The sequence below is a fragment of the Oryctolagus cuniculus genome, chromosome 3 (assembly GCF_964237555.1).
Source record: "Oryctolagus cuniculus chromosome 3, mOryCun1.1, whole genome shotgun sequence".
Taxonomy (NCBI): Eukaryota; Metazoa; Chordata; class Mammalia; order Lagomorpha; family Leporidae; genus Oryctolagus; species Oryctolagus cuniculus.
The window spans coordinates 87,565,752-87,593,140 of record NC_091434.1 but is presented as its reverse complement, the minus strand read 5'-3'; the positions used below and the strand labels follow the sequence as shown (position 1 = coordinate 87,593,140).

General features: G+C 35.0%; 1 protein-coding gene across 6 annotated transcripts in view; it reads left to right on the top strand.

Annotated features, from left to right (window-relative positions):
- Positions 1-25,451, top strand: part of GALNT13 (polypeptide N-acetylgalactosaminyltransferase 13) — a 540,250-nt gene extending 514,799 nt beyond the window's left edge. For 4 of the 6 annotated variants that reach the window (XM_070070869.1, XM_070070865.1, XM_070070866.1 and 1 more), the window contains 4 exons: positions 14,241-14,375; positions 16,847-16,876; positions 20,743-23,518; positions 24,925-25,061. In XM_070070869.1, the coding sequence (XP_069926970.1) occupies positions 14,241-14,375; positions 16,847-16,876; positions 20,743-20,928 (351 nt within the window). In that variant the 3' untranslated portion in view covers positions 20,929-23,518; positions 24,925-25,061. Of the gene's footprint in view, positions 1-14,240; positions 14,376-16,846; positions 16,877-20,742; positions 23,519-24,924 lie in introns of all 6 variants that reach the window. The other 2 variants (XM_070070868.1, XM_008258589.4) reach the window with 2 other exon arrangements.
- Positions 25,452-27,389: the final 1,938 nt, after the last annotated feature.

The following is a 27,389-nucleotide window of genomic DNA, read 5'->3' as shown; positions in this document are numbered from 1 at the left end:
AAAGTAAATTTGCAAGTGAAATGAAATGATGCATGAGGAAAGAAGGAACATCCACCATTCATGAAATATTGAAAGTTGCAGGGAATATGTGAGCTAGAGGAAAGCAGGGTATCACAACATCTATAGTTACAGGAATGATTCCCAAAGACTTTCAGTATCATTAATAACTAGGCGGAAGCAACTCTGACTTTTCTTGGCCTCCTACCAGGAGATTAAAATGGACTGGGGATGGAGTGTTATCTTAATCTATTTGGGGTGCTGTAACCAAAATATGGTAAACTGAATGACTTTTTTTTTATAAAAGATAGAAGCTGGGGCCAGCTCTGGGGTGTAGTAGGCTCACCTCACACTTTAATTATGACAATATCTTCCAGTGTAGTTTCCCCATAGCTTTATCCAACTCCATCTTCCGTCCATATTCATTGGATAATGAAGTGGTCATTCTTTCTAAAATATCATTCCCAAATTGGAAAACATACAAACAAGGAAACAAAAAGTTTTAACATTATTTAATAATGAACAGTGTGTATAATCTAGCACCTTGCTACTTTTATAATTTTTTAAATATTTATTTATTTTATTTTGAAAGAGTTACAGAAAAAGAAGGAGAGAGAGAGAGAATCGTCCATCCGCTGGCTTACTCCCCAAATGGCTGCATTGGCCACAGCTGGGCCAGGCTGAAGCCAAGAGCCAGGAGCCAGGAGCTTCATTTGAGTCTCCCATGTGGGTATAAAGGCTCAAGCATGTAGGCCATCTTCTGCTGCTTTCCCAAGGGCATTAGAAGGAGCTGGATCAAAAGTGGAGCAGCCGGGACTTGAAACAGTGCCCATTTGGGATTGCCAGTGTTGCAGGATGCAATTTTACTTGCTATGCCTCCTGAACTTTTTTTCCAATGAACCATACTGACCTAAGGAGATTATTGGAAGAACTGGCAAAATATGCATTTTCTGAATATAACCTAAATCAATGTATTATATAAAATGTGTGAGTTCAGCATCAATGAATAAAAACTTTATCTTCATTTAAGAATGTTAAGGGCACAAAAGGGAATGTATCCTAAAATGCTTCTTCTCTTTGGGAAAGGATAGCCCTTCAGGGATATCTCACTTTTGGAAATAACTAGTTTATACCAATGTTCTCCCCATTAGGACACACAGAAAATCGTACTGGCAAGTGTTCCCCATCCCTATGAATGGAATATAAATAAATATATTATTCAAAGGAAATAGAAATGTTTGCACATACTCATCCAGTCTTGTTAGTAAGACACATTTCTTCTATTTCCTGAAGTAGGAAGTAGACATAATAGCCTTCATTGGAGATCATTATGAATAATAGTGATTCTTTGATCTGGAATGGTTTGGAATCTTTCCTCACACCCTAGTAAGGACATTACATAAACTTTTATTGAAAGAAAATATGAGGCCAGCGCCGCGGCTCCCTAGGCTAATCCTCCGCCTTGCGGCGCCGGCACACCGGGTTCTTGTCCCGGTCGGGGCGCCAGATTCTGTCCCAGTTGCCCCTCTTCCAGGCCAGCTCTCTGCTGTGGCCAGGGAATGCAGTGGAGGATGGCCCGAGTACTTGGGCCCTGCACCCCATGGGAGACCAGGAGAAGTACCTGGCTCCTGCCATCAGATCAGCGTGGTGCGCCGGCCGCGGCGGCCATTGGAGGGTGAACCAACAGCAAAGGAAGACCTTTCTCTCTGTCTCTCTCTCTCACTGTCCACTCTGCCTGTCAAAAAAAAAAAAAAAAAAAAAGAAAAGAAAAAAAAGAAAAAAGAAAGAAAATATGCTGATATTTTGTAAGGACAATGCGTTAGACATGCCCCTGCCCCAAGTAATGTACAAATCCGTTAGCAAGAGGTCTTCAAAGCCTTTATCTGGAAATTAATGTTCACAGAAGTTGCAGAGAAGGAATGTCATCCACATATGGATTCCAATACTAGTATTTTGAAAGGGGTAGGGAGTGGTGTAGGTACATTAGTGTGTGTACATTTTTTAGTATATTAAGTAAATGGGAAGAGAGCTGAAAGACTTCCTTATGACAGAGAGAGGAGATGATCTTTCGCATGATTTACAAAGTGTCTTCACTGAAACTTGGCTAATCTTTAGCTCCATATCCTTGACCTACGTCTTATTTCAAGAGGCTGCCTTCTAGTCTGTATTAATTTAGTTATGTATTTTGTTATTCCCAATTACATTTCACCATACTTGAAGTAGGTTAGCTTTATTGAGAAGTGATGACAACCTTGGAATATTTGTTTGTCAAAATCACTGTGTAGTTTTATGGAAATTCTTTGTCCTTTCTGACCCTCAATTTCTAATCCTGAAAACTGATGTGATTGAACTAGATGTCAATCAGTTTTAATATCCTCTATGTGTATTGTCAGATAAGCAAGAGCAGCAAGCCAGATGATTTATAAAATCTTTGGTTCAGTGACAAGAGACTTGAATTTAGAAAGTTTAATCAACAAATGTTTTTTTGGAAAATGTTTCAAAGCAATGTGAAAAGTTTGAACAACCTGCCAGTCATCAAGAGCTAACATTTAAATTAAAAAAAAAAAACTGTTAATTAACAGCACATTGAACACTGGAACTATAATCTCTAGTACAGTGGCACAAAGAATAATATAAAATATGTTTTAAAATAAAGTAGGACCTTTATTTTTGTGTAAGGAAGCAGTTGAAGAAATAGTTATGTGACAGCCCATCACATCAACAAGAGTTTCTTGATGGTGTATTAGAGTTATTTGAAAACTGGATCTTTTATATTAAATTGTGTAACTTCAGATTTTTCTTTTGCTTTTGTTAAAAAACACAATGACCACCCAGAACAATTTTAAAACATTCCATAGACAAACACTTCTATTTCCCTCATACATGTATCCTTTGTACTGCATTACCATTGTTCATACAGATGAATTTTTCTGTTTGCCTATTGCATCTGTTATGTTATATAACGATATATACTGTGTACGATATAATAGCATTATATATGATTCTATTTAAATCTGCTTTGTAAATAAGTAACCGGTTTCACAGGAAATACAGAAGAGTCTTCCACAGAACCCTAAATATTTGTATTGCTCTATAGAAGGTATTCAGAGAAGATCTGACTAGGACAGGAGTGAGTCTGAAAGGCTTCATAAAGCTGTCAGTGAGCACAGAAAACAGGTTGATTGAAAGGGCAGTGAAGATCTTGGTACAAATGGAGCTGAAGACCTGGATTAGGACGGTGGTAAATTAAGTTCTGTAAGGACAGGAGCTAAGAGTACATAGAATGTAACTGTCAGGCCAGGAAATTTTTTACTTGAGGGGAAAAAAGAAACAAAGATCGTCTGGACTACAGAAGTTGTCAAAGGACAGCTTGTAACTTATTTGTAATAAACCTCAAGAAAATACTTGGACATTCACTTTTATTATTGAAACTGATATAGTGAATATAGCCAAAATTAAAAGGGCTTTTTGTTCTTGTTATTTAGTACCCAAGTATAATTTCACAGCAAGCAAGAATGGGCTACAGATTTTTTCAATTCATTTCTTTTATTTTGTTATCAAAGATTTAATCCAACAGAGCAAGAAGCTACATGTGGTATGTACAGAAATGATACCTTTCCAGGAAAAGAGAAAGGCTTCAGTGGGTTTCCATGGAAACAGCCTAGTGTCCATTCCAATTTCTAAAAGAAAAATCTTAATCTTCTAATGAAAACTTAATAGGCATTTCTATTCTAGCTTTGTAATTCTAAATTCCTGAAAAGATTTGTTATGTACATTTTATTTCAAGGAAGTAAAATAAGTGTTCAGGGGCTCTCATATGCAAATGTGTTTTACTTTCTTTAACAAAAAAAAATATATATATCTAGAGATGCATTTTAGCATCACTGTAACACCATGGAATGGTAGAATTGGTCCCTATGGGCAATGTTCTGTACTTAGATTCTACATCACTGAGTTCAAGTGCAGTGGCCAAAATCCTCATGTTCCAGTCCATCTGAAAAAGAGACTTGAATTTTGTATACTTCATTCAGTTAACTAACCAAGTGATCCATGGGTTGGATTTACTGTATTTAAATGGGAAAATCTCATTGTAGTGTCACATATAACTCTATGGTAACCCATTTTAGACTGAAGATTTTAGAGACAGATGAAAATCTATTTCTAGTATCTCCTGGGCAAAAGAATTTCAAATATTTTAAATGATCTACTCTCCAGGATCTCTTCCTCCTCTCTTTGCATGCAGGCTGTCCTTATTAATTTGCTTCCAAACAGTAGAACAGGGAAGTGACTGATGATAAGTGTACAGCAGAGAAACACAAGGAAGTACCACCTTGACTAGGTGATCAAGTTCCTGCATTGTGAATCATGCGCATACCATGCACTTTTGTATGGGAAGGTATCTTTATGGTCTTGCTCTCAAAAATCCATATTCCCTTTATAGGCATGCTATAAACATTTACAGACCCCAAACTGAAGAACAGTATATGAAATACCTGATTAGTGCTCCTCCAACTGTCAAGGTCTTCATAAAGAGAAAAGGGTGAACCTTTGTCTGGAGATGTGACGATTAATGTATATATTCCTGAGGGGATCTTGGAAAAAATGAGTGTGGGATCATATGGGAACAATAGGAGGAACTCACAAAATCTCAATAAATCCTGAAGCTCAAGAATTTTTATCACCAAGAAGCATGATGCTAAGTGCAGCAAGAGCATAGATTTGGAGACTGACAGAATATAGTTCAAAGACTGGGTCTCCCACCTGCAATCTCAGTGACATTCAGGAATTTATTCAACTTTGTGAGCCTCATTTTCCCAATCTATGAAAGAATAATAATAATGCTTACCTTAGAAGTTTATTTTAAAAAGGTGTAATATAGGATACTTACTATATCATATTTAATAAATGATGATACTTCAAAAAACTCACTGAAAATGCATATCCATTTTTCCATGAACTTTTGTATTTTCCTTGTTCAGTATATTTTAAATGACAGACACTTTGCCTAACACACAACAGGTGTTTCCAAAATGTTGTTTATTTTTTTCTCCTTCCACTTTCTTTCAGTCCAATTTCCAAGTACAATGCCTTTGTCCATTTACCTTAGGATTTTTATTGCCAGAAGCTGCTTTGCCTATCTAGTCACACTCAAGGAATTAGTAAATTTACTCCCCAGAAGCGCAACACAGGCCAATAAGGAGATAAGGCATAAATATCCCAGCTCCTTTGTTCCTTAAGAGGACTAATCTGAACTGTTTGTTCTACCTTGGTTGCCCAAGATTCCCAGCAAAATTAAGTTCTAGTTATCCACAGTGTAACTAATTTTATTATATGCCTTTCAATGGCCCTTCCTCTTCCCTCAGATCATCTCCTTAATAAACCACTTTCACTTGGAATCTTGTCTCAACTTCTGATTCTGTAAGAACCCAAATTATATAGAACCTACTCTTAGTCTGCACCAACACTGGATGCCATAGATAAGTAAATATAATTTTTTAGAACTACCTGTAGAAATTTAGCAATATTTGCAGTGATAAAAGTATTGTGATAGTAACTGGAAAGTTAATTTTTAAAAATCGGTCTAATTTAGCCTAAAGAGTAGTTGACTTTTACAGATAAGGAATATTTTTAACTGAAACACAATAAGCATATCTTTCTGCAGTCTAGGACAATAAATAGAATTTATCATCTGAGATTTTTTAGTATTTAATAATTTTTATCTCATTTTCTGCTACATATCAGAGTTTTAGGAACTATCTAATGATACAGTGAAAATAAATATCTTTTAAAAGATACAAAATGTTATAAAAACACAAGAAAAGGTATCCAGATAACACGGCACAAATTTGTAGATAATAAAACAATTCACAAATAAAGTATTTACATAGATGCCATATGAATGCTATATGTTATTGTGGTTATGTCTGATTTAGGCTCACAGCATAGATCTGTAAGAAACAAAAAGATCGGGTATCTTGCTAAACAGTGGTACCAACCAATGAGATGTTCATAAAGGGAAACGCTGTGTACATTGTCCCTGAATGAAAAACATCCCATCTAAGAGTTCGCTTTTCTTAGCTGGCAATTTGTGTGTGTGAAGCCTAGTTCTTCAGAGAATAAATACTTTAGGTACAGTGTAATTGGTAAACCATGGAAGACAATATCAGGAGAAAGATTGCTACAGAAAATCATTGCAATAAGAACACAGAGAACAGAGTTCAGGACAGATTGGAATAGTAGGAGAAACTCACAGTAATGTTGGTACCTGAATAGATGTTTGCATATAGAGGTCAGCATTTCATGAAGAATACATGCAGTTGGATAAAGCCCAATATAGTCAACACATTCACGAGTGTCTGTAGAGTGAATAGATGAATGTATGATTGCATAAATAAGACAATGATAGAAATGGAGCATGGAAACTATGCAGTGAAAACCATTCTAGTTTTTGCATAGATTGCCTATCTCCTAAAGGTCACTGCATTTATTTTCTATTGTTTCAGCACATTAGTACAAATTTGGTGGCTTAATTTACCACATTATCATCTCACAGTTCTACTGGTCAGAAATTCAAGCACAATGTCCTTGGGTTCTCTGTTCAGACTCTCACATAGCTGAAATGAAGGTGTCAGCCAGAGATATGATCTCATCTGATGCAGAGGGTCCTCTTCCAAGTTTCATGATTGTTGGCAGAATTCAGTTCCTTGCAACTGTAGGATTGATTGCCCATCTTTCTTTGTTTTCTGGATCTCTACCAGGGATTGCTCTAGCACTTAAAGGCTGCCTTCATCCTCCTGCCACATGATCCTCTCCAAAACAAGACAATTTTCATTCTCAAAACCAACAGGAACTTGGCTATTCCAAGGTCTTATGTAGCATTTTGTGTAATATAATTCAAGAGTGATTTCCTCATCATTAGCCATAGTCTCCCAAGGAGTTTATGGAAGGGGTATACTCCAGGGGACATCTGCTTATTGTACCATAGCCACCTAAAAAGTAGCATCTGTACGTTCAAACGTATCTAGTGGGATATACTTTGGAAGAATTTTCCAATTTGGCTTGAATTTTCAATTTGTTTTCTTCAGTACTGCAAAAGTAAAATATGAGTAGAACATAATCTTTATGAGGTTTCATAAATTATAGACTTCTTTTAAAACCCTTCAGGGCAGAGGAAAGTATTAAGAACACATAAAAGTTAGCCTCAGTAATTTTTAAAATTGAAGGATTTAACAATGAAGTAGTAAGAAATTAGAAATGTCAGGCACATTTTGTTATTATAGTAGTGGAGATTGTTCATTACATTATCTTTCCCTCTTGCTCTGTTTCCCAAAATGTGGACTAGGGAATTTCTTAGATAAACTATATTCATTTTAATTCAATAAGAAATCATTGCACAGTGCTCCCTTCCTAGAACAATTCCTATAGGGATTCAGAATATATTCTTGGCAATGCTGTTGGGGAAACTAGGTTTAAAAAAAAATCATAAAATGCCAGTGGGAAAAGATGACATAAAAAGTAATCAAATATAGATTTTTGTGCACAAATATTGCACTAACAAACACTAATATTCAGATGTTACTTGATGGGAGTAGTGTGTTAAGAGGTTACAAGAGTTATCTTATTTTACCATTAAAGTAGCCAACAAAAATGGTATCTGTATCACTTTTTCAAATGGGGAAACCAAGATTTTGGCAAAGCTTCATGTAATTCTGATTCCAGCTTAGGTCTGTATCATTTTCCAAAACTCGTTGCTTTAGTGTTATCCTCCACTGAGTATAAACAGAGACGACACCTCCCAGTAATATAATGCAGACAGATTATCTGGGTAAACATAGTTACAACATGCTAAATGAAAAAAACCTGAAAAATGTATAGACATTAAGGAAGATGGTGTTTTCCTTGGCAAAGTGGAGGGGAGGGTGTTCCTGGTGATATGGTCAGCACATGTCATTTCTGTGGAAGATAAGTAAGTATCATGTTACTATGCTTAGTTAGAAACAAGAAAGAGTTGAGGATTCACAAATGTTGAGATCAGAGTGAGTATATTGAACATAAGGTACCCATTGAAATCTTGTTTTTAAGAAACAATTTTAGAACATTAAAACTGTGAAAGATCATAAATGCCAACCGGGCATCTTTACTCTCCTCTAAGCAAACCACTGAACTAAAAGTTTGGAGGTGAAATCTGAGAGCAGGGACCCAATGTCTCTGTTTGGCAGTCAATGAGTTCAGTTCTGTCTATGCATTCTCTATGCTGATTTCAGGATAGGATGACACATGGAGACAGAGAAATTCTTTTTTAAATAGTCACAATGCTGAAGGTCAACTTGTTATTTAAAAAATTGTACCTTCTATTTCAGTACAAATTCTCCTGGGATACTCTTTCAGAATGATGGAGAAAACTATTGATGTGTTTTACAATTTTTTTTATTGATTTCTCAAATTGAACTGCAAACATCTGAAGATATATCTCAGAGTATCCACAGGTCTAAACAGATGAATATTTAAACAGTGTTGTAGGCACTGAGATCCAAAGTGATGAAGACCTGAGCTTGGGGTCTAGAGATACCTGTGGCACTGAGCAATTTGGGCAATTGAGTGAATCCTGTAACATTGTTGTCCTCAGTCGCTCCATCTAGAATGTGGAGCAGTTGTCATAATATGATATACAGAGACCCTTCAAACTATGAAACTTTATAGTAATATTGTCCTAGCAACTTAATAGAAAAAAATCCTATAATTTAAAAATTAGATATAGGGAAATAAGCTATATTAAAAAGTTATTAAATATACTTGTGGGAATTTGTTATTTGAAATGTATTTCTATTTAATTATTTGCTTATTTGTAATATTTTATTTCAGAATAATTTTCAATATACAATACCCAAAATTGTTAGGTAATAGTGCAAAAAATTCCTATACACCCTTCACCCCACATCCCCATTAACTTCCTCATGTTAGTATCTCTGTCACAATGAACTACACCAGATTCCCCTATTTTTTAATCCAAACTCCTTTTATCTCTCCCACCCCTCTTAGCCTCCAACTAATCAACATTCTGTGGAAATTTTATTATGCAAATATACACAGTGTAAACATGTGTATGTATTAACAATAGCTGAATAAAAACAAGCCATATATGCATGTTTTCATGTGATGCATACATATGTGTGCATACAAACATCAAGATAATTTCTTCATCTGAGGATTAAAGAGAGCTTGTAGCTAGACAGAGCCAGCAGAGGGCATGTAGGAGCTGAGTTCCCTGCTGAAGGAGGCACAGCCCAATATCCTGGCCTTGCAACTTAGACTACTGGAACCAAGTTTTGCTAACAGCTGCTTATGTAATTTTTTTAAGGGGTAAAGCAAAAAGTGTTTAAAAGAAGTATTTTTAAACATAATTTAATTTTGAAAATAATGTGTAGCTACAGTCACTGTATGAAATAAAGCATTGATTTAATGCAGATACATTTAGATCATCCCCAAAATAGACCTTGTATATTATTTTTATATTAATTTTATGTATTTGAAGACTCGTAAATGCCTTCAGACTTACTTCTAGTTCCTTAAAAGAAAATTTCTGAAGAAGCCATATACACATGTGAAATAATGAAAAGTTCTTACTTACATTTTCTGGGGAAAAAAATGAAATTGAAAGAAATTGAAATTAGTTTTATTATTATTATTTCTCATTTGGATACAACATTAATTCAGAGATATAAATCAGTCTGACCTCAATAAGACATACACAATATCAAGTATATTACCTAGCCACAGCCAAGAACTACTTTATGAAGCTATATCTAAATAGAAAAATGAGGGGCTCATTTGGTTAATCATCTGCCTGTGGCGCCTGCATCCCATATGGGTGCCAGGTTCTAGTCCTGGTTGTTCCTCTTCCAGTCCAGCTCTCTGCTGTGGCCTGGGAGTGCAGTGGAGGATGGCCCAAGTGCTTGGGCCCTGCACCCGCATGGGAGACCAGGAGAAGTACCTGGCTCCTGGCTTCGGATCAGCACAGCGCTGGCCGTGGCAGCCATTTGGGGTGTGAACCAACGGAGGGAAGACCTTTCTCTCTGTCTCTCTCTCACTGTCTATAACTCTACCTGTCAAATAAAAAAATTTAAAAAAAATTTAAATAGAAAAATGATTAGATATATCTAAATAGTAAAATGATTACAAAAATGGTTGATTTAATGGTTTTAGGAAGTACAAATTGCTATTATTTCATTCCAGACACCGTTGTAAAATCTAAATTAGACTATTCACTAGTACAAATTTTTAATAAAATTGTAAAACTGTTATGACTTATAGAATTTCCAATCAGTGTAAGGGGCTAAGGAGCTGCATCAGCTTCCTGAAGCTATCTTCACAAATTACCAAGAACTTAGTATACTGAAGCAACATAAATTGGTTGTCAAATAATTCAGGAGGTTTGAAGTCTGAAAGCAAGGTATCAGAAACCTAGGAGAGCATCTTTCCTGGCCCTTTCTAGCATTCCATGGCTTGTAGATATAGCATTCAAGTCTCAGACTCCCTCATCAATCAAATGGCTCCCTTTGCTCTGTGAGTTTTTCTCTTTTAAAAAAGACATTGGTTATTTAGGATTAAGGCTCTACTCTATTGCAATATGGCCACAATTTAACAACTAATTACATAGGCAATGACCCTTTTCCCAAAAAGCTCCCATTCTGAGATACTGGGGTTTAGCACCGCAACATATCATTTTGGAGGACTCAATTCAACCCATAATGGGAGGTGTCCATTATGGAGAAGATTGTAAGATTTTCCTTTTTTCAAAAAATGAGGGACCAGGATTCTGGCTTCAGTGAGCGGACTCCAGGCAGTGAGAGGAATCAAGCCACGTTGGAGTGCAGCCCACCCAGAACCACTGCCATGTGTTTTGCACATGTTTTTGTCTCTCAAAGTGGGTTCCAAGAACCCTCCGAAGCAGGATATTTGAAAACACACAAAGTTGGCAACCACTGATCAGAGAATGATAGATATATAAAGGATAAATAACTAAAATCGGGTCAAATAATTTCTAAGTCAAAACAAGAAGAGTATGTATATCCTGACTCACACTGAGTTTTTATTATTATAACAAAATTTTTAAATCCTAGAGATAGTTCAGTATGTATACAATATTATTTTGTAGATACACAAACAAATTAATTCTGACTTATATTAATACCACAAACTCATGGGGCATTATGTCCATGTTTTTTGAGAGAAGCTGTGTACCAAATATCTTAACATTAATTAAATTACTTTTTCCCAATACAAAAGCCAAAGCCTGGTAACTTCAGACATACAGGTTTTAAAAATGTCTCTCTCTCTCACTGTCCACTCTGCCTGTCAAAAAAAAATTCTATAATTATTGATATCTTGATTGAATGTAAATGAGCTAAGGTATTTATTAATTGACCAAAAATGAGCAAAAATTAGAAATTGAGAAACAAAGAATGGAGTAGACTTCTCTCTAGAATTTTCAAAAGGCAAAGTTTCCAAATTATTATGAGAAACATGAGGAGAATGATCGCTGTGGCCATTGTCATATCTGCTATAGAAAAGTTATGCTGGTGGCCAGCGCCGCGGCTCACTAGGCTAATCCTCCACCTAGCGGCGCCGGCACACCGGATTCTAGTCCCAGTCGGGGCGCTGGATTCTGTCCCGGTTGCCCCTCTTGGGCCCTGCACCCCATGGGAGACCAGGATAAGCACCTGGCTCCTGCCTTCGGATCAGTGCGGTGCGCATGCCGCAGCACGCCGGCCGCGGCTGCCATTAGAGGGTGAACCAACGGCAAAGGAAGACCTTTCTCTCTGTTTCTCTCTCTTTCACTGTCCACTCAGCCTGTTAAAAAAGAAAAGAAAAGAAAAGAAAAGAAAAGAAAAGAAAAGAAAAGAAAAGAAAAGAAAAGAAAAGAAAAGAAAAGAAAAGAAAAGAAAAGAAAGAAAGAAAGAAAGAAAGAAAGAAAGAAAGAAAGAAAAGTTATGCTGGATGTAGTTGTTCTGACATTTATTTAAAATGGAAGGGAAGCAATTTCAATGTAGAATCTTGTCCTTAGTATTGAAATAACTGTATAATGGTCAAATGAGAAATTTCTCTGGAAATTTTCCTCTCTCAGTATAAGATTCACTAACAGATTCAGTTATTTAACTAAATAATTTTGAAGTTTTTTTTTTTAAGAGGACGTAACTATCTTTGATCATCTTTTTATTTTTATTTTTGATTACCCAATATTTTTCATTAAAACTATGAACACGAAGGATGGGTGTTTGGTATAGCAGCTTAAATGCGCGTCACATGTCAGTCACAGTGCCTGGGTTTGTGTCCGGTCTCCAACTTCTTACTTCACCTTCCCATTAATGCAGACTTTGGGGGGCAGCAGGTGAGGGTTCCAGTAGTTAGGTACCTGCCAGCCATGTGCGACACCTGGATTGGGTTCCAGCACAGAGCTTTGGCCTGGCGCAGCCCCTGCTGTTGTGGACATCTAGAGTGAGAGCAAGCAGATGGGACAACTCTATTTCTCAGTTTCTCTCTCTCTCTCTCTCTCTGTCTCTCTGTCTCTATATGTATGTATGTGTGTATGCATGTCTCAGAGAATGAACATGACAAATATAAGAAATGTATTTCTGAATTCTATACATGAAGTCTCTAATATTTGATATGTTTATATCAAATATAATCAATATCAAATATCAAATTTATATATATTTTTATATATAAATATAATTTGACTAAGTGAATATCACATACTTCTGAATTTTTATATTGTTGGATAGAATGCATAAACTTTGTGAAGAATTCCTTTATAAGATATTGGCTTCAAAGAACATTGGTTCCATAATTGATTTTGCATCTTCTTCTCACTACTTCTTGTCATTTTCACAGAGGCCCAGAGTCTTCAAATTGCAAAGAAAAGAGAAAAAAAAAAAAACACAAAATATCAAATAATGCTCACCACAACTAAGAAAATTTATATTATAATTATGTACCTAATGACCCTTATGAAACTTTAATAATCAATGCCATAAATAAATTATCCACCCCAGAACAAAATAACGTAAATTGTTATAGTTTGAATTTTAATTATTTAAGAATGTGTCCAAGACCCACCTAAGCATTTCTAAGATATTGTCAGAATTGATTCAGTAAAACATTGACAAAAACATTAGAAGGATGTATAGAGAGAGGGTAATGAGAACTCTGGAGAAAACAGGTTTTTTTGTTTTGTTTTGTTTTGTTTTGTTTTGTTTTTTTGACAGGCAGAGTGGACAGTGAGAGACAAAGAGAAAGGTCTTCCTTTTTCTGTTGGTTTAACCCCCCAGTGGCCGCTGCACTGATCTGAAGCCAGGAGCCAGGTGCCTCTCCTGGTCTCCCATGCGGGTGCAGGGCACAAGTACTTGGGCCATCCTCCACTGCACTCCCTGGCTACAGCAGAGAGCTGGACTGGAAGAGGAGCAACCAGGACAGAATCCGGCGCCCTGACAGGGACTAGAACCCGGGGTGCCAGCACCGCAGGCAGAGGATTAGCCTAGTGAACCGTGTTGCCGGCCCGAGAAAATAGTTTTACAAACTTCAGAAATACTGACAACATTTAATAAAATTCACATGTTTTTAAGGAAAAAGTCATACTTTTTATAAAAAAAAAATCATTGTCTATAATGTGGGAATTGCTCATGTGGTGGTGGGAAGAGACTGCCCTTTATCGAGCTGCATGCAGTTTACAAACTTTATTTAACACTTTGTGAGGTTTAAAAGACAAATGCCATGCAGGAAATACTAATCCTGTGATAACTGAATTTGTTAAACTAAATCTTAATCAAAACGCTATGGCCCGGGAAGGCAGTGGAGGATGGCCCAAGTGCTTGGGCCCTGCACCCGCATGGGAGACCAGGAGGGAGCACCTGGCTCCTGGCTTCGGATAGGCGCAGTGCGCCAGCCATAGCGGCCATTTGCGGGGTGAACCAACAGAAGGAAGACCTTTCTCTCTGTCTCTTTCTCTCACTATCTAACTCTGCCTGTCAATAAATAAATAAATAAATAAATAAATAAATAACCTTGACAAACACGGGACATTGTCCTTGTATTATAATTGAGGAAAAAGACACAGAGATGAAGTAGCTTTCTCAAGATCACACAGCAAAGATCATTTGAAAGCACTCAGGAGAGCTTCCACAGATAGATCTACTCTACTGTGAATTGTAAAAAAATATTTTATTGGCTGTGTTTTGTATTTTCAGGTATTTTCTTATACTGCTGACAAAGAAATCCGGACCGATGACTTGTGCTTGGATGTTTCTAGACTCAATGGACCAGTAATCATGCTGAAATGCCACCACATGAGAGGAAATCAGTTATGGGAGTACGATGCTGAGGTATAGCAGTTGCTTCTTTTGCATATTATGTGATCCTTAAACTCATTTATGTATTTCAACAGCATTTGAATCCTGTGCTATTACTTTTCTGCATTGGCAGAGATGTGTTACCTAGCATGAACAACCATATCTGATAACACTAGGATAGAATATTACACAAATGGTTTTTGAGCTAAAGTAGTCCATGGATATATAGCATGAGTGAAGAAAAAATGTTAATTTTATTTGCATATAACTTATTGTATCTAGGTATGTGCCCAGCATATATTAGGCAAAGAGGAAGTTGTGCTTCTCTGAGAGTTTATTATGAAGATATGCATACAGTATACTATTGTTAATATGTTTTATAATCTTAAATTTTACACCATGATAATCTTTCTTATTTATGTTTTTCTACTTGAAAGAAAAATATGACAAGATTAACACGATTTCCTCACTACTGTAATAAATATTGTAAAGGATTCTTTATTTTTTACAAATGCAACACCTTTCAGAATTCGATAAACTGTCCTTAATCAGCTAAGTAACCTCATTTTAATGTAGCACTCCTGTGAGAGGAGACGGAGAGAAAACAAAAATCACTGCTGGGAATTATAAACAGGCAAGATGTAAAAACCAGATCAACCATCAGATGGAGCTAATGAAAAAGAAATACTTCCTCAATAATCATGCTTCCTCAAAAACAGCTGAATTTCTTTCTGTTCTCTTTGGTTAGGAAAATGAATGGTCATTTGGGTTACGTTTCCCACGTTAATAAGTTCTCGATGATTTATTTTAAAGTTGAACTGAAGTTGATTCTTACAAGATAAACAACATGATTGAGGAAAATGAGTCTCACAGATGCAATGTTCTGTAAAAACCCAACTACTGTGCAAGAGTAACATTTGAAAAACCAAGCTGAAGAATTTTTGGTGCTATTGATATTTTAACAAATTCTTTTTAAAACTGTTGATATCATCTTGATATGCATAAATTTATTGTTTCTTACATTAGGAAAACTTACTTAATTCTTACAGGATTTCAAATTGGTTACATAGCTTTGATTTGATGATTTAAATCTGTATGTTCCAAAAGTTTGGGGTCATAAAATCTTCTGGGCCATAACAAGCAAACCTTCCTATGTGTAATGTTCAGACTCTTTTACCTACTCAGTATTTTATTCACCATCTTTGTCTAACCATCATTTTTTTCCTCTTCGACAATTATCTGTTATCACTATTCCTTATGCTAAGCCTAGAGAACACATTTAGTAACACATGTAGGAAAAAATGGACCTAATTCTTATAAAAGAGATGTTATTCTTCTCTATGTCTTTCACATTAGTAAACTGAGGCATAAAGTATATGTCCTAAGTTTGTATAAACATGTTTGTGGCACTAAATCCAGCTATTTTTTCTACCACACTATGTTGCCCCACAAGGTAATTGGAAAGTTAAATAATTAGATTATTTCAATGGTAATGTTCTAATGAGCTAAATATACAGAATTATAAATGAAATCATTATTGCTGTGGTAGGTTTGCAGTATTAATTTATATTCACATAGAATTTCTCCTTAATAATGGGAAAGATTTTCAACAGTAACTATGGGCTACTTAGAAATTGGCAGTTATAAAACTACTTTGTCACTATGATCTAATGCTTATAAACTTTATACATAGTCATAATATCAAATTGCTTCCCTTTTAATTGAATAGGACAAGTGCACACAGATACTAAATGCTTAGCTTGTGTCAACCATGATTTGAAATACAGTGTTTCCCACTCTCTTATCTAAACATTTCTTAAATAGCATAACCACGAGTTTAATTCACTGTCACTTAATGGCTGGCCTAAATCTGTTTGATTTGGGAACAACCTGAGCATCATTAGCAAAACTGCAGGATACCCATCTGGTCTAGCATCCCTTGAATAAACTAACCAAGCATTTCAGGTCTGTGAAATGCTTACTGCCATAGAGTTAAAAAGGAGGAAAATCTAAATTTCACCTCACTGAAGCATTTAAAAATTATTTTTATACAGGTCTGTAATCCACACATTCTATTTTAATCAAGTTTTCTTACATTTAGTTTGAACATTGCAATTGTATTCCAGTGCTTTTGAAATTTACATTTACTGCAATGTGTGCACATGATCACATTCATTTTGAACATGCAGGCAGCTACATACAGTGTGAGAATCTAATTTTAGATCAGAACATTTGTGCTCAACAAACACTATGCAACAAAGAAAAAAAAAGAGGAGGAAAATACTATGCTAAAAATAAGACTTGTTTTTCATGTGACTGAGCAAGTTGACTGAGAAAATACTTTTTTTGAATTCCATATCCATCTGTGTCAAATGTTTCCTAGATTCAAAAATACAGGGAATTTTTTTCAGTAGATAAAATATGCTAGATTGATATTTACAAAACTCATAGAAGCTTATATTTAGACTTTACTTAATCCACCCTCTTTTATTTACATTCATCAGAAAGCGGGTAAATGGGAATATAATTTCAAGGTAAGTAATGTATAAATGCAGCTTTGTTAGTTCCCTTGTGTAGCCTTCCTAGTAAGAGCAGTGGCTCAATTTACGTGTAGAAGGCTGTGTGCTTCAGACAAGTGTTTCCTTCCCATATTCCCACTGACCTGTAGCTGTGACTTCTTTAGAATCAATTAATTGATAGGAATTTCAGTAGAGTAGTATTGCTTATGTAGTTCCCATGTATTAAACATCTACACTTGATTTTTAGACTATTCCTGTTCTACTGACTTCACAAACTACATTGTCAGGAGTTCATAATATTTTAAATAATAACTTTAATATTAATTATTATTTTTCTGTTCTTGCTCAACCAAGCAAATGCTATTATTTTTGCTATTAAGTAAAATATGAGTTTAACACATTTTATCATTATATATAATTATATAATCAATTGGTTTTCTCAGTTTTATTTATGCTTTAAATGTGCCATCTGTGTAATTCTTAAATCAACTATGTGTTCAGTTGTATTTGTTAATTTAAAAATCAAGTTTTTACTTAGTACTTTAAATGCAAAGATCTGATCTAATTTGGCAGTTTTACAGCTCTTATTTTATCACTAAAATTGTTTCCCTAGTCTAACTCCAGTTGATTTTTTATAGCAATTATGTCTTCGGAAGGGTAGATTTAGAAACACTCCATGACACAGCTTGTGTTAGATAGTAAAACATATAAATATGTTAAAGGCAATAATTATAATTTTTTCTTTTGCATCTTAAAATCATATGGTTAAAATTCTGTACATCTTGGGAGTGGTTTGTGGCACAGGGGCTGAGGCTGCTGCTTCAGACACCTGCCTCCCATTTTGGAGTGCAAGATGGAGCTCCAGTTTTTCTCCTTCCTATCCAGCTTCCTGCTGATGCATCCTGGGAGGCAGTAGGTGATAGCAGCAGGTGGCAGCTCAAGTGCCTGGGCCTCTGGCGGCCCTGAAGGAGCTCCTGTTTCCTTTCTTCAGGCTGGTACAGCTCTAGCTGTTGCAGATATTTGGGGGAATGAATTAGCCAATAGAATCATCTCTTTCTCTCCTCCTCTCTCCCTCTCTCTCCACCTTTCAAGCAGATGAAAATAAAATACACCTGGATTTTTTTTTTTTGTTTACATTCAAGGAAATACCAGTGCTTTACGTCTCAGTGAAGAAAAGTAATGCTGCATTATAAACAAAAGCCAAAACTAGCTTAGGGTTCACTTTACCCTTTGCACTAGTCAGTATCTTAAATAAAAGTATATCAAGTATACCTAGCAATGAGCTGCTTCAGAGCAACCTGTATATTACAGTGCCTTTGGGATTGAGTAAACCTAATGTCCTCCTTATGATGAATTTGCAAAAAAAAAATATGACAAAGAACTGATTTCCTTAATAAAGAACATTTAAAAGAAAAAATTGTGGATCAACTATAAAAATGCACATAAACAGCACTTAATAAGTATAGAGGTCAATGGGAATGGAAAATGTTAATATAAATAATTTTAAACAATTCATATATAAATAAAAATCATGTATATTTTTATTCATGTGTTTATCAATATCACAATAGGTTATTTTAATGACAGCACATAATACTGCTGAAGATGCAATAAAACCAACTCCAGTGCAGTATCATAAAATGTAGCAAGCACAAGAAATGGTAGCTGCAGTTATTGCCATTATTCCTAAATTCTTTTAGCTAGTTTAAAAGTAATTTTGCTAATATGTGTCAACATGTTCATAATGTAATTTTGCTTATAAGAATTATATGTAAAAATCATTATAGTCGTAGATGGGATGTTCAGAGATGTTCTCACAGAATTCTGTTTCTTAAAGATTTATTTACTTATTTGAAAGCCATAGGGAAAGCCAAAGGGAAAAAGGGAGAGAGACAGAGAGAAAGATATAAATCTTCCTTCTGCTAGTTCAATCCTCAAATAACCACAGACTCTAGGGCTGGACAGGCTGAAGACAGGAGCCCAGACTGAGTTCAGTGTTCCAAGCACTTGGATCACGTTCCCTGCTTTCCCAGGTGCATTAACAGAGAGCTAGATCAGAAGAGAAGCAGCCAGGACTTGAATCAGTGCCCATGTGGGATTATGTCCAACAGGCAGCATTTTAACTTACAGTGCTGCAACCTACGCCCTTGTCACAGAATTCTTAAAAAACAGCTCCACATTGGGAAGACATTCCTCTCAAATGGAAAAGATAAGCAACTGTTTGCAAACCCACTTTATAGAAATTGGTGATTTCCTAACAATGTGTGTAGATGCCTATAATATAAATCGAAAAATAAGGGCAATTAATTAGATTGCCTCAGTTACATAGACACAGTGATAAAATTATTAGAAAATATGGATAATCCTAATTGTCTCTTCTACACAAAATACTCAGAAAAGTCACTCTTTGCTTTCATGCAAATTAAGATATTAAATAATATTATGGATTTTTGTAAATGAAAAATAATGTTTATCTCTGTGGACTTGAAATTTCTCATTTTTTTCCTGGTTTATGGTTTTTGGAGGTACTGAGAATGAAAGTTACTTGAACTTTTACATAGTTATTCATTTGATAAACAGTTTGTTGGAAAATATTATGAAAACATTTTCTTATGAAACTGGTGTAATATATTCATGCTCTAGGGTCACATTTCCTGAGCATAAGTGCAATCATTTTTCTGTTTTATAAAACTTGTTTTTAATGACACATGAAATGCATTACTCACCAATGCTAATGTCTTTGATGTTAACGTGACATTTACCAAAAAGAAGTCCTTACAAGAAGAAAGATCACTGGGGGTATGGGATGATGTAGCCTAGATATTTCAGAGTATACAGAGAAAATTCAGTTTTGGTTAAAAACCAACTACATCTTCTTGACAAACAATATAGTTAACATTACTTCCAAATAAAATGTGTTATAATGTAACCTTTTCGATCTTTAGGAATCATGAATCTACTGTTTTACTGTAGATGTTAAATCTTTGTGAAGGTCAATACAATAATATTGTCCACTATGCTGCCCAAAAGATGTAGTTTAATTTTGATAAAACTAATTTTTTTGCACTGGCCTTTCACCAACTATCCCAGTAACAAACTCTAGTGTCTCCCATGGGCAGGCACTGAGCTTGCAGTAGCCAACCTGTCTGTGACCTTTCTGGAGCTTATGCTCCTGTGGAGAAAACAAGAAATTAAGAAACAGAAAAAATAATTGCTCAAATTTGGGTTAGGAGAACTATATCAAGAACCCAAATAGAATTGCTAATTGATCTTTTTTTGCCCTTCACTTAATTAACCTTGTAATTGATATCTGAAAGTTATAGCAATATATATGTGAAATGTTTATAAACACCACCAGGTTATGCCTAAAAAATGTAAGTGGAACCAATTTGATTGTTGTACTGCAGGTGGTAAAGCAGTGCCTTAAAGCTAAACTACCTCCCAGGCTCCTCCCTGTATCCACTCAAGTTTAGGGAAAAAGGATGGGAAGGCCATGGACCATAATTGGAAACCTTCTGGAATAATCTGCAGTTTTGACTATCTGCTCATAAACTAACACATTTGACACTGAAGAGCATTTTATTAGTAGGATGAATATTGAGAATATAAAATTTTCTATCCAAAGTAACTTTGACCCAAGATGTCTCAGCCTTTGTTCTCAAGCCCCTCTATATTCTCAGTCTTACCCACATTTACTCCTACTGAATACCATTGTTGTGAAAGCCACGAAAGGATGCAACTCACAGCCCCATGGATGCAATTATTGTGACATGTGCTTCCATTCTTATCCAGTAGAAATTGTATGTTGCCCAGGATTGATTGATTTATTACTGCCTTTGTACTTTATTTTGTCATTATTCCTTATTTTCTTTGTCAAACAGACTCACACTCTTCTTCATAAAATCACCCAGTCCTGTCTCTCAGTAAGCAAAGTTGCTGATGGTTCAAAACAGCCCACTGTGGAAACATGTAATGATAGCACTTGGCAAAAATGGCTACTAAGAAACTATACAAGAATGGAAGCTCTTAGAAATATTTTTGGGAATACTACTGAGTACATTCTTTAATGATTTATAGAGGTTTGTTTATATTTGGTTTTATTTTGACATTTTTGTTATGTATGGTAATTGAAATCTAGAAACTTCTTTATAATGTCATTAAGAAAAAGATGTTATATACTGCTTCTCCACAGAATTACTTTTTGTCTTTTACTTATCTTTCCATTAATTTGGAGACTATGTATTAAGTACTGTTTAGTCCATACTTAATGAATAAGTATTTTCTAATTTTTAGTTTCAAATTTAGATACATATATTCAAAAATATAATTGATGGAATTTATTATTAAACATTGGCTGTTTTTAATGAACTGTAGTTGTGTCTATATAACAATAGATTTTGTATCAGAAATGAAAAATATTAATAAACAAGCTAACATAATCAAAAAATGGATTATTTTGGATCACTGAAAATACTTGTTTGTTAATTTTTATTAAAATACTTTGGTTATATGTAGATATAATTCTAAAATTTATAATTATTTTAATTTTAAAGAAAAAATGTACATTATTAAGAACTAAGATGTAATTTTCAATAACTTTGTGAAGATATTTTTCAGCAATTTTTGTGGTATTGGTTAAGTGATATAATGATAACAGTAAGCCTTTTTTAAAATTCTACCTTTTATCTCTCACTTGTATGACTTGTAACTACCTTCTCAGTAAGTAATAAAATGAGTCATTATTCTATGCAAACCAACCAATTGATATGCAATTCTTATGAATAAGAAAAATAACAACATGTCCTAGGTTTTGGTTTTAAGGGATTTATTATCTAATAAATGAAGGAATTTATGTAGCCCCATACCTTACAATGAGAAAACATGGAAGTTATGAATGTTTTGAGTTCAGATTAACTAGTTCAAGATTTTTTAATGGAGACACAATTGAATTTGATAGCCTTAAGTCTGGTTGTAAGGCTTGTGACAAAGTGGGGACTAGAGATATGGAGGGAAGAACAATAGGAGTATTGTTTAGATTAGACCTACATTTGAGAAAAGAATATTTTGAGCATAACAGTTGGAAAAGTCCAGATCTTTTTCACAAAGAGAACTTGAATCCAAGGCAATTTGCATATATTCCCTGGGTTTCTTTTCAAAGCAAGCATACCCAGTTGTGCAAAACCTGACAAGATGTTTTTAGGCTTAACTAGACATTTAATCTCAGAAGTGTTTAAAGAGTTATAGTGTTTATAGGGTTCTAGGGCAGAGACCACAGCTTACTTCTCTAAGCAAAAGAACTTAGAACAGTTTCGGTAGATCTTAGAAGCTTCTGGGAGCTATACTTCACCCCAGGTGACAGCCTGGTAGAAGATTACAAGATCTAGATTAGGCAGAGGTGCAAAATCTCCTATCCTATGCTCATGGAGATGGGTGTTACCTACTGGTAACATAGGCATAGGTCTTGGGAACCCACTGATGTATCAAAGTGGCAACTGTTTTTGCACTCAGAGAAGCAAAAATTTGACTCTCAATCAGGTATTCATGTTCTGTTTATCAATCAGAGGTCATTGTTATCATAAACCATGTTGCCTAGAAACACAAGTAACATTTCTCCCCTTATCATGTTGCCAAGGATCAGAGTTAGAGGATTGACTAAAGGTCAAGGTATGTAAGTAGAAGGGAAAAGGATGTTTGTAAGCACCTGTGTGACAAACTATTTTCTGACAAAGTATTTGATTCCTCAGAATGATTTGGTGGCTTACCCAACAGCTCACAGCTAATAAATGCGGGGTACAGGAGTTCATACTTCAGTCTATCTGAGCCTACAGTAACTGATTTTGTACTGCACTACTTCAAAGCCGAGAACTCTGGTTGTTATCATTGCAGCGATAGATTTTGGCTGTTAGTGAGTTCTTTCAAAATAAATATTTTTTTTTTTTAGAAAGAGCAATACTTGGGGCCAGTGCTGTGGTGTAGCAGGTAAAGCCACTGCCTGCGGCACAGCATTCCATATGGGCAGCTGGTTGGAGTCCGGGCTGCTCCACTTCGGATCCAGCTACCTGCTGATGTGCCTGGGAAAGTAGTGGAAGATGGCCTGGGTAGTTGGGCCCATGCACCCACGTGGGAGACCTGAGGGAAGCTCCTGGCTCTTGGCTTCTGATCCTCCAAGCTTTAACCATTGCAGGCATTTGGGGAGACAATGAGCAGATGGATGGAAGATTCTCTCTTTCTGTCTCTCTCTCTCTCTCTCTCTGTCTCTTCCCACCTCCCTCCCTCCCTCCCTCTTCATTTGCCTCTCTGTGACTCTGCCTTTCAAATAAATAAATAAATAAATAAATCTTTAAGAAAAAAGCAATACTTACTAGCATTTTTAAATTATAATTATTTGTGCAGTTGATAATGCACACTCAATATTATCTTTAAAGAAAAGTCTCAAATACCCATATTATTTTTCATACAAGGTTAATGATTATCAAAGCATTCAACTACTGTGCTGTATAATCAGATTTGAACAAGAAAAGCTTTTTGGAATAACTCAGTGTGTAATAAATATATTTGATTTGTGTAAAATCATTCATTTCTTTTAAAAAAGGATGAAACAGAAGCATACAATTTAAGTGGTTTTTATGAAAGAGAGTAATACATGAAGGACCTCAGGTACGTAGCAAAAATGAAGAATTTTTGTTCATTTTAACTAGAACTCCTTAGAAAAACATACTGTTTTTATTTTGCTGTATATCTTTTTCCCCCAAAGCTGACTGCTGGTTATATTTCTGGCATCATAATTGCCTTTCTTTGACTGTTTCTTTTTCTTCATTTTGTAGTGTAAATAGCTGGATTCCATGTACTCAAAGAGCAATAACAAAGCCTTCGCTCTTGAAATCCCCACATTTAATAGTGTTGCTTTGTTAATTTCCTGGTTGTTGTCTATTAAGCTTCCTCCACCACAAGCCTATTTCCATTCCACTATTTCTCAGAACAGTGTCGTCCAGGGTGTTGCAGTCCTAATGTAAACAAACTACAATGCTCTAGCTGTTGTTTCTACCACTTTTATTTCACATCCCTGCATTCATTTTCATCCAGACTCAATGTATTATTGAGAGACAAACACACACACAGAGACAGAAAGAAAATATTTTATGTACCCTTAAATCTGCTTAATTGTCCAAAAAGTGGTATCTGGAATAGTTCTTTCAAGATATGCCTGAAAACCATCTCTCAAACATTCAAAAACTTCTCTTTTGGTTGGGGAGTTGTCTATATGCTATGATTAAGTTAACAGTAATATATGTTTTGTATATATTTAATTTGTATGTATGAAGTATAATAATTTAAAATGTGTACTTGAAAAGTCCAAAAGCCGTGATTTCAAATATAAATGAGAACTCCAGTGAGTGGTCATGTATTGAGTGGATAACATGGTACAATTATTAGTATTATGAAGAAAATAATACAAAGAATTTAAACATGTATAATCATCACAAATTATTTATATTTGATTTGCTATATGGTGAGCATGATATCAAGTAAGGCAGATCATTTGTTGCTGTGGTGTCCTCTCTTCTACAATGAATGTCCTACATTCACAGATATTGTGGCTTGTTGAGTATTTTGAAATGGGAACATCTCTAGCATTTTTGTTCATTTGGGTCACAGCTGTGACATCCATTTGCATATTTACCAAATAGTTACTGAATAACACATGCCTAAGAAAACTAAGCTTTTGTGAAAGTGTGTTAATTTTTTCAGTCCTTAACTGAACTCCAAGCTCACAAATGGGCCTATTGCAAAGGAGACTGAATTCTTGGCAACACATGATAAATGTGAGCTCATTTCTTTAACTATTTGCAGACATGGGTGTACTGGACAATGATGACTCAGTAGCGGTTGAAGTTGCTTAATAATTAATTCAGAGACTCCTGTGCACAGTTCCTCATAAAAAAAAATTATAGTGCATTATACTAAAAAAGTCATAACGGATTTTTAAAGAAAATATTTAATCTTTTATGCTAATGAGGTTAAAGATGAAATAGATCATACTGATTACTGGTTGTCTTTTACAGAAACTCACCTTAAGACACGTTAACAGTAACCAATGTCTTGATGAACCTTCTGAAGAAGACAAAATGGTGCCTACCATGCAGGACTGTAGTGGAAGCAGATCCCAGCAATGGCTACTGAGGAACATGACCCTGGGGGCATGAAGACCTTTTCTCCCAAGCCATGAAAGTGTCTACACTTTTGTTTTTCCATTCTTTCAATTAGGAGGAAATATTAACTTTGCTGAATTGAAAGTTTTAAAAATCCTTTTAGTATTATAAAACACAGTTGTTTATAATTCATTTTTAGGAATGTTTATTTCCCTACTAAAATTTCTATCTGATTGAAGAAGCACATAAAAATACAAATAATAGCAAACTGTTATTAAACATCAGAACAACTTGTAAAATGAATTGTGTTTGCTTTAAAAATCGTTATTGCCCTCACTCAACAGAATTAGTTGGGGATTTATTTCATTTTTTCTTGTCATAGTGATTGAAAGAAAGATAATGTAAATGCCTTATAAAATATCTTCATTATGAAATACCAATTATTTTACAGACTTATTCTCTCTACTGAATGCTCATGGACAAATACTGAATTTATATGTCAACAATAGGGCCAAATATTAAAGTATTTCTGAGAAGTGAATTCATTTTAAAAAGAATGTTACTTCCAGATATTTGTACCAGGAAAAATTAAATTAGATGTTGAATACCTAGAGTCTTCACAAAAGCATCACATTTAACCAAAAAAAGAGAACAGTCAATTTAAATTACATGAAATAAGAAATTATGAGGCATTGAGGGGAAGTAAGATGAAGCTAAGCTACAACAATTATATCACTGTAAGAGATACTGTGGTTGGGTTGCAAGCATTCATAAAACGGACAGAAGCTGAACAGTTTTGCTCCCAGAATTGATACAGGAAACCCAATCTCTAACTCCTCTCCTTGTCTCCATAAATTATCCCTTCTTTTATATCTTCACTCTAGAGAATGTGGTTTATCACTTATATTTTGTGGAATTGTAGATGAAGGATAAAATTTTATACTAATTTTTAACTCTTTTGCTTTTAAAGATTTTAGTTATGTCATTGTTATCATTTAAATTTTATATTTAAAAAAAGAAAATATGACATCAAAATGTCATTGTTATTGTACAGTATCCAAAGTTCTCAACACCAGAAGAAGAACCTCAATGCACATTGTTTTTATTTTAATTCAAGTGCTAGATATCATTTTCCATAAATGGTGGCCCAAGAAAAATAGTCATAATTAGACTACCTACCCATGATGTTTTTCCAGCTTAAAACCTTTATGCACAAAATACATGAGCAGAAGATGTGAAAAGGAAGAAAAATCTATCAGTGAAATTTATTAATAAATTTTTCTATTTCACAATAGCTAAAATGCCCATGAAGTTGCTTTATATATGTGTTTCATTCATGTAAATGCACTCAACAGCTAAGAGAAATATAGGGAGTGTGGGTGGGAAATGGAACCACTGGAACAGAAGATTCCATTTTTTGGTGTTTATCTTTGATTAAGAAACTCTTATGGAATATATTAATGTTTGCCTACATACAAATAGCCTATATTTATCTCAGCTTCATAATGAAAAGCATGGCCCTTTCTAAAGACCAGTAACATTTTGAATGATTTTCCCAGCTGGTATTCCTTCTTTTTGCTCTCTGTTGGTACAACTGTAGAGGATTCTACAAACTGGAGCATTACAAGTTTGCTCCTTGAAATGTGGACATTTCCCCACCCTGAGGTCTCTGGGAATTCCCAATCAAAAATTGCAAGCTAAAGTGTGAATGTCACAATACGTTTCTTGAGGAGGGAGTTTGTAACTTGCATTAAATTTGTAATGAAGGCTCTGATTTCAGGGAGGTACCCAAACCACTGCCTTGAATTGGTAGTGGCATCTTAAGTCAACCATTGCCTGACTTAACCCCATTTTCCATTTGCACTCTCCGTGTCTCCCCTGTTTTCCTGTGGTCATAAATAAAATTAGGTAAAATGTCCTTGCACACAGTTCTTCTTTAAACTTAAAATGATTAAACTTTCAAAGATTCTTTCATACAGTATGTTTTTCTTACTGTTGATTTGTCAATAAATGCACGTTGTCTATACAATGCTCAGTAACAAACCATAAAAAAAAAAAATAGCTGCTCATTCAGCCAAAACTGAATTTGAAGCATTTCAGTCATATATTAAATATATGAAAGTTCATGTTGGTTACAGTAAAATAGTATAGGAAAGACTAAAACTGCATGAGTTTCATGAAGAAAAGAGTTTTCAATGAAAAATCAAATTGTTTGGACATATGCCACTATGGTGACTAATAAATCGAAGATAACATAAAATAATATAAAACACCTCAAGCCAGAAATCAATGATTAACGTTCACCTTTTTAAAAATATGTTTTGTTCTCAATACAGAAAAGTAAAACCACAGTTGGATTCACAGTGCATTCATCTTAT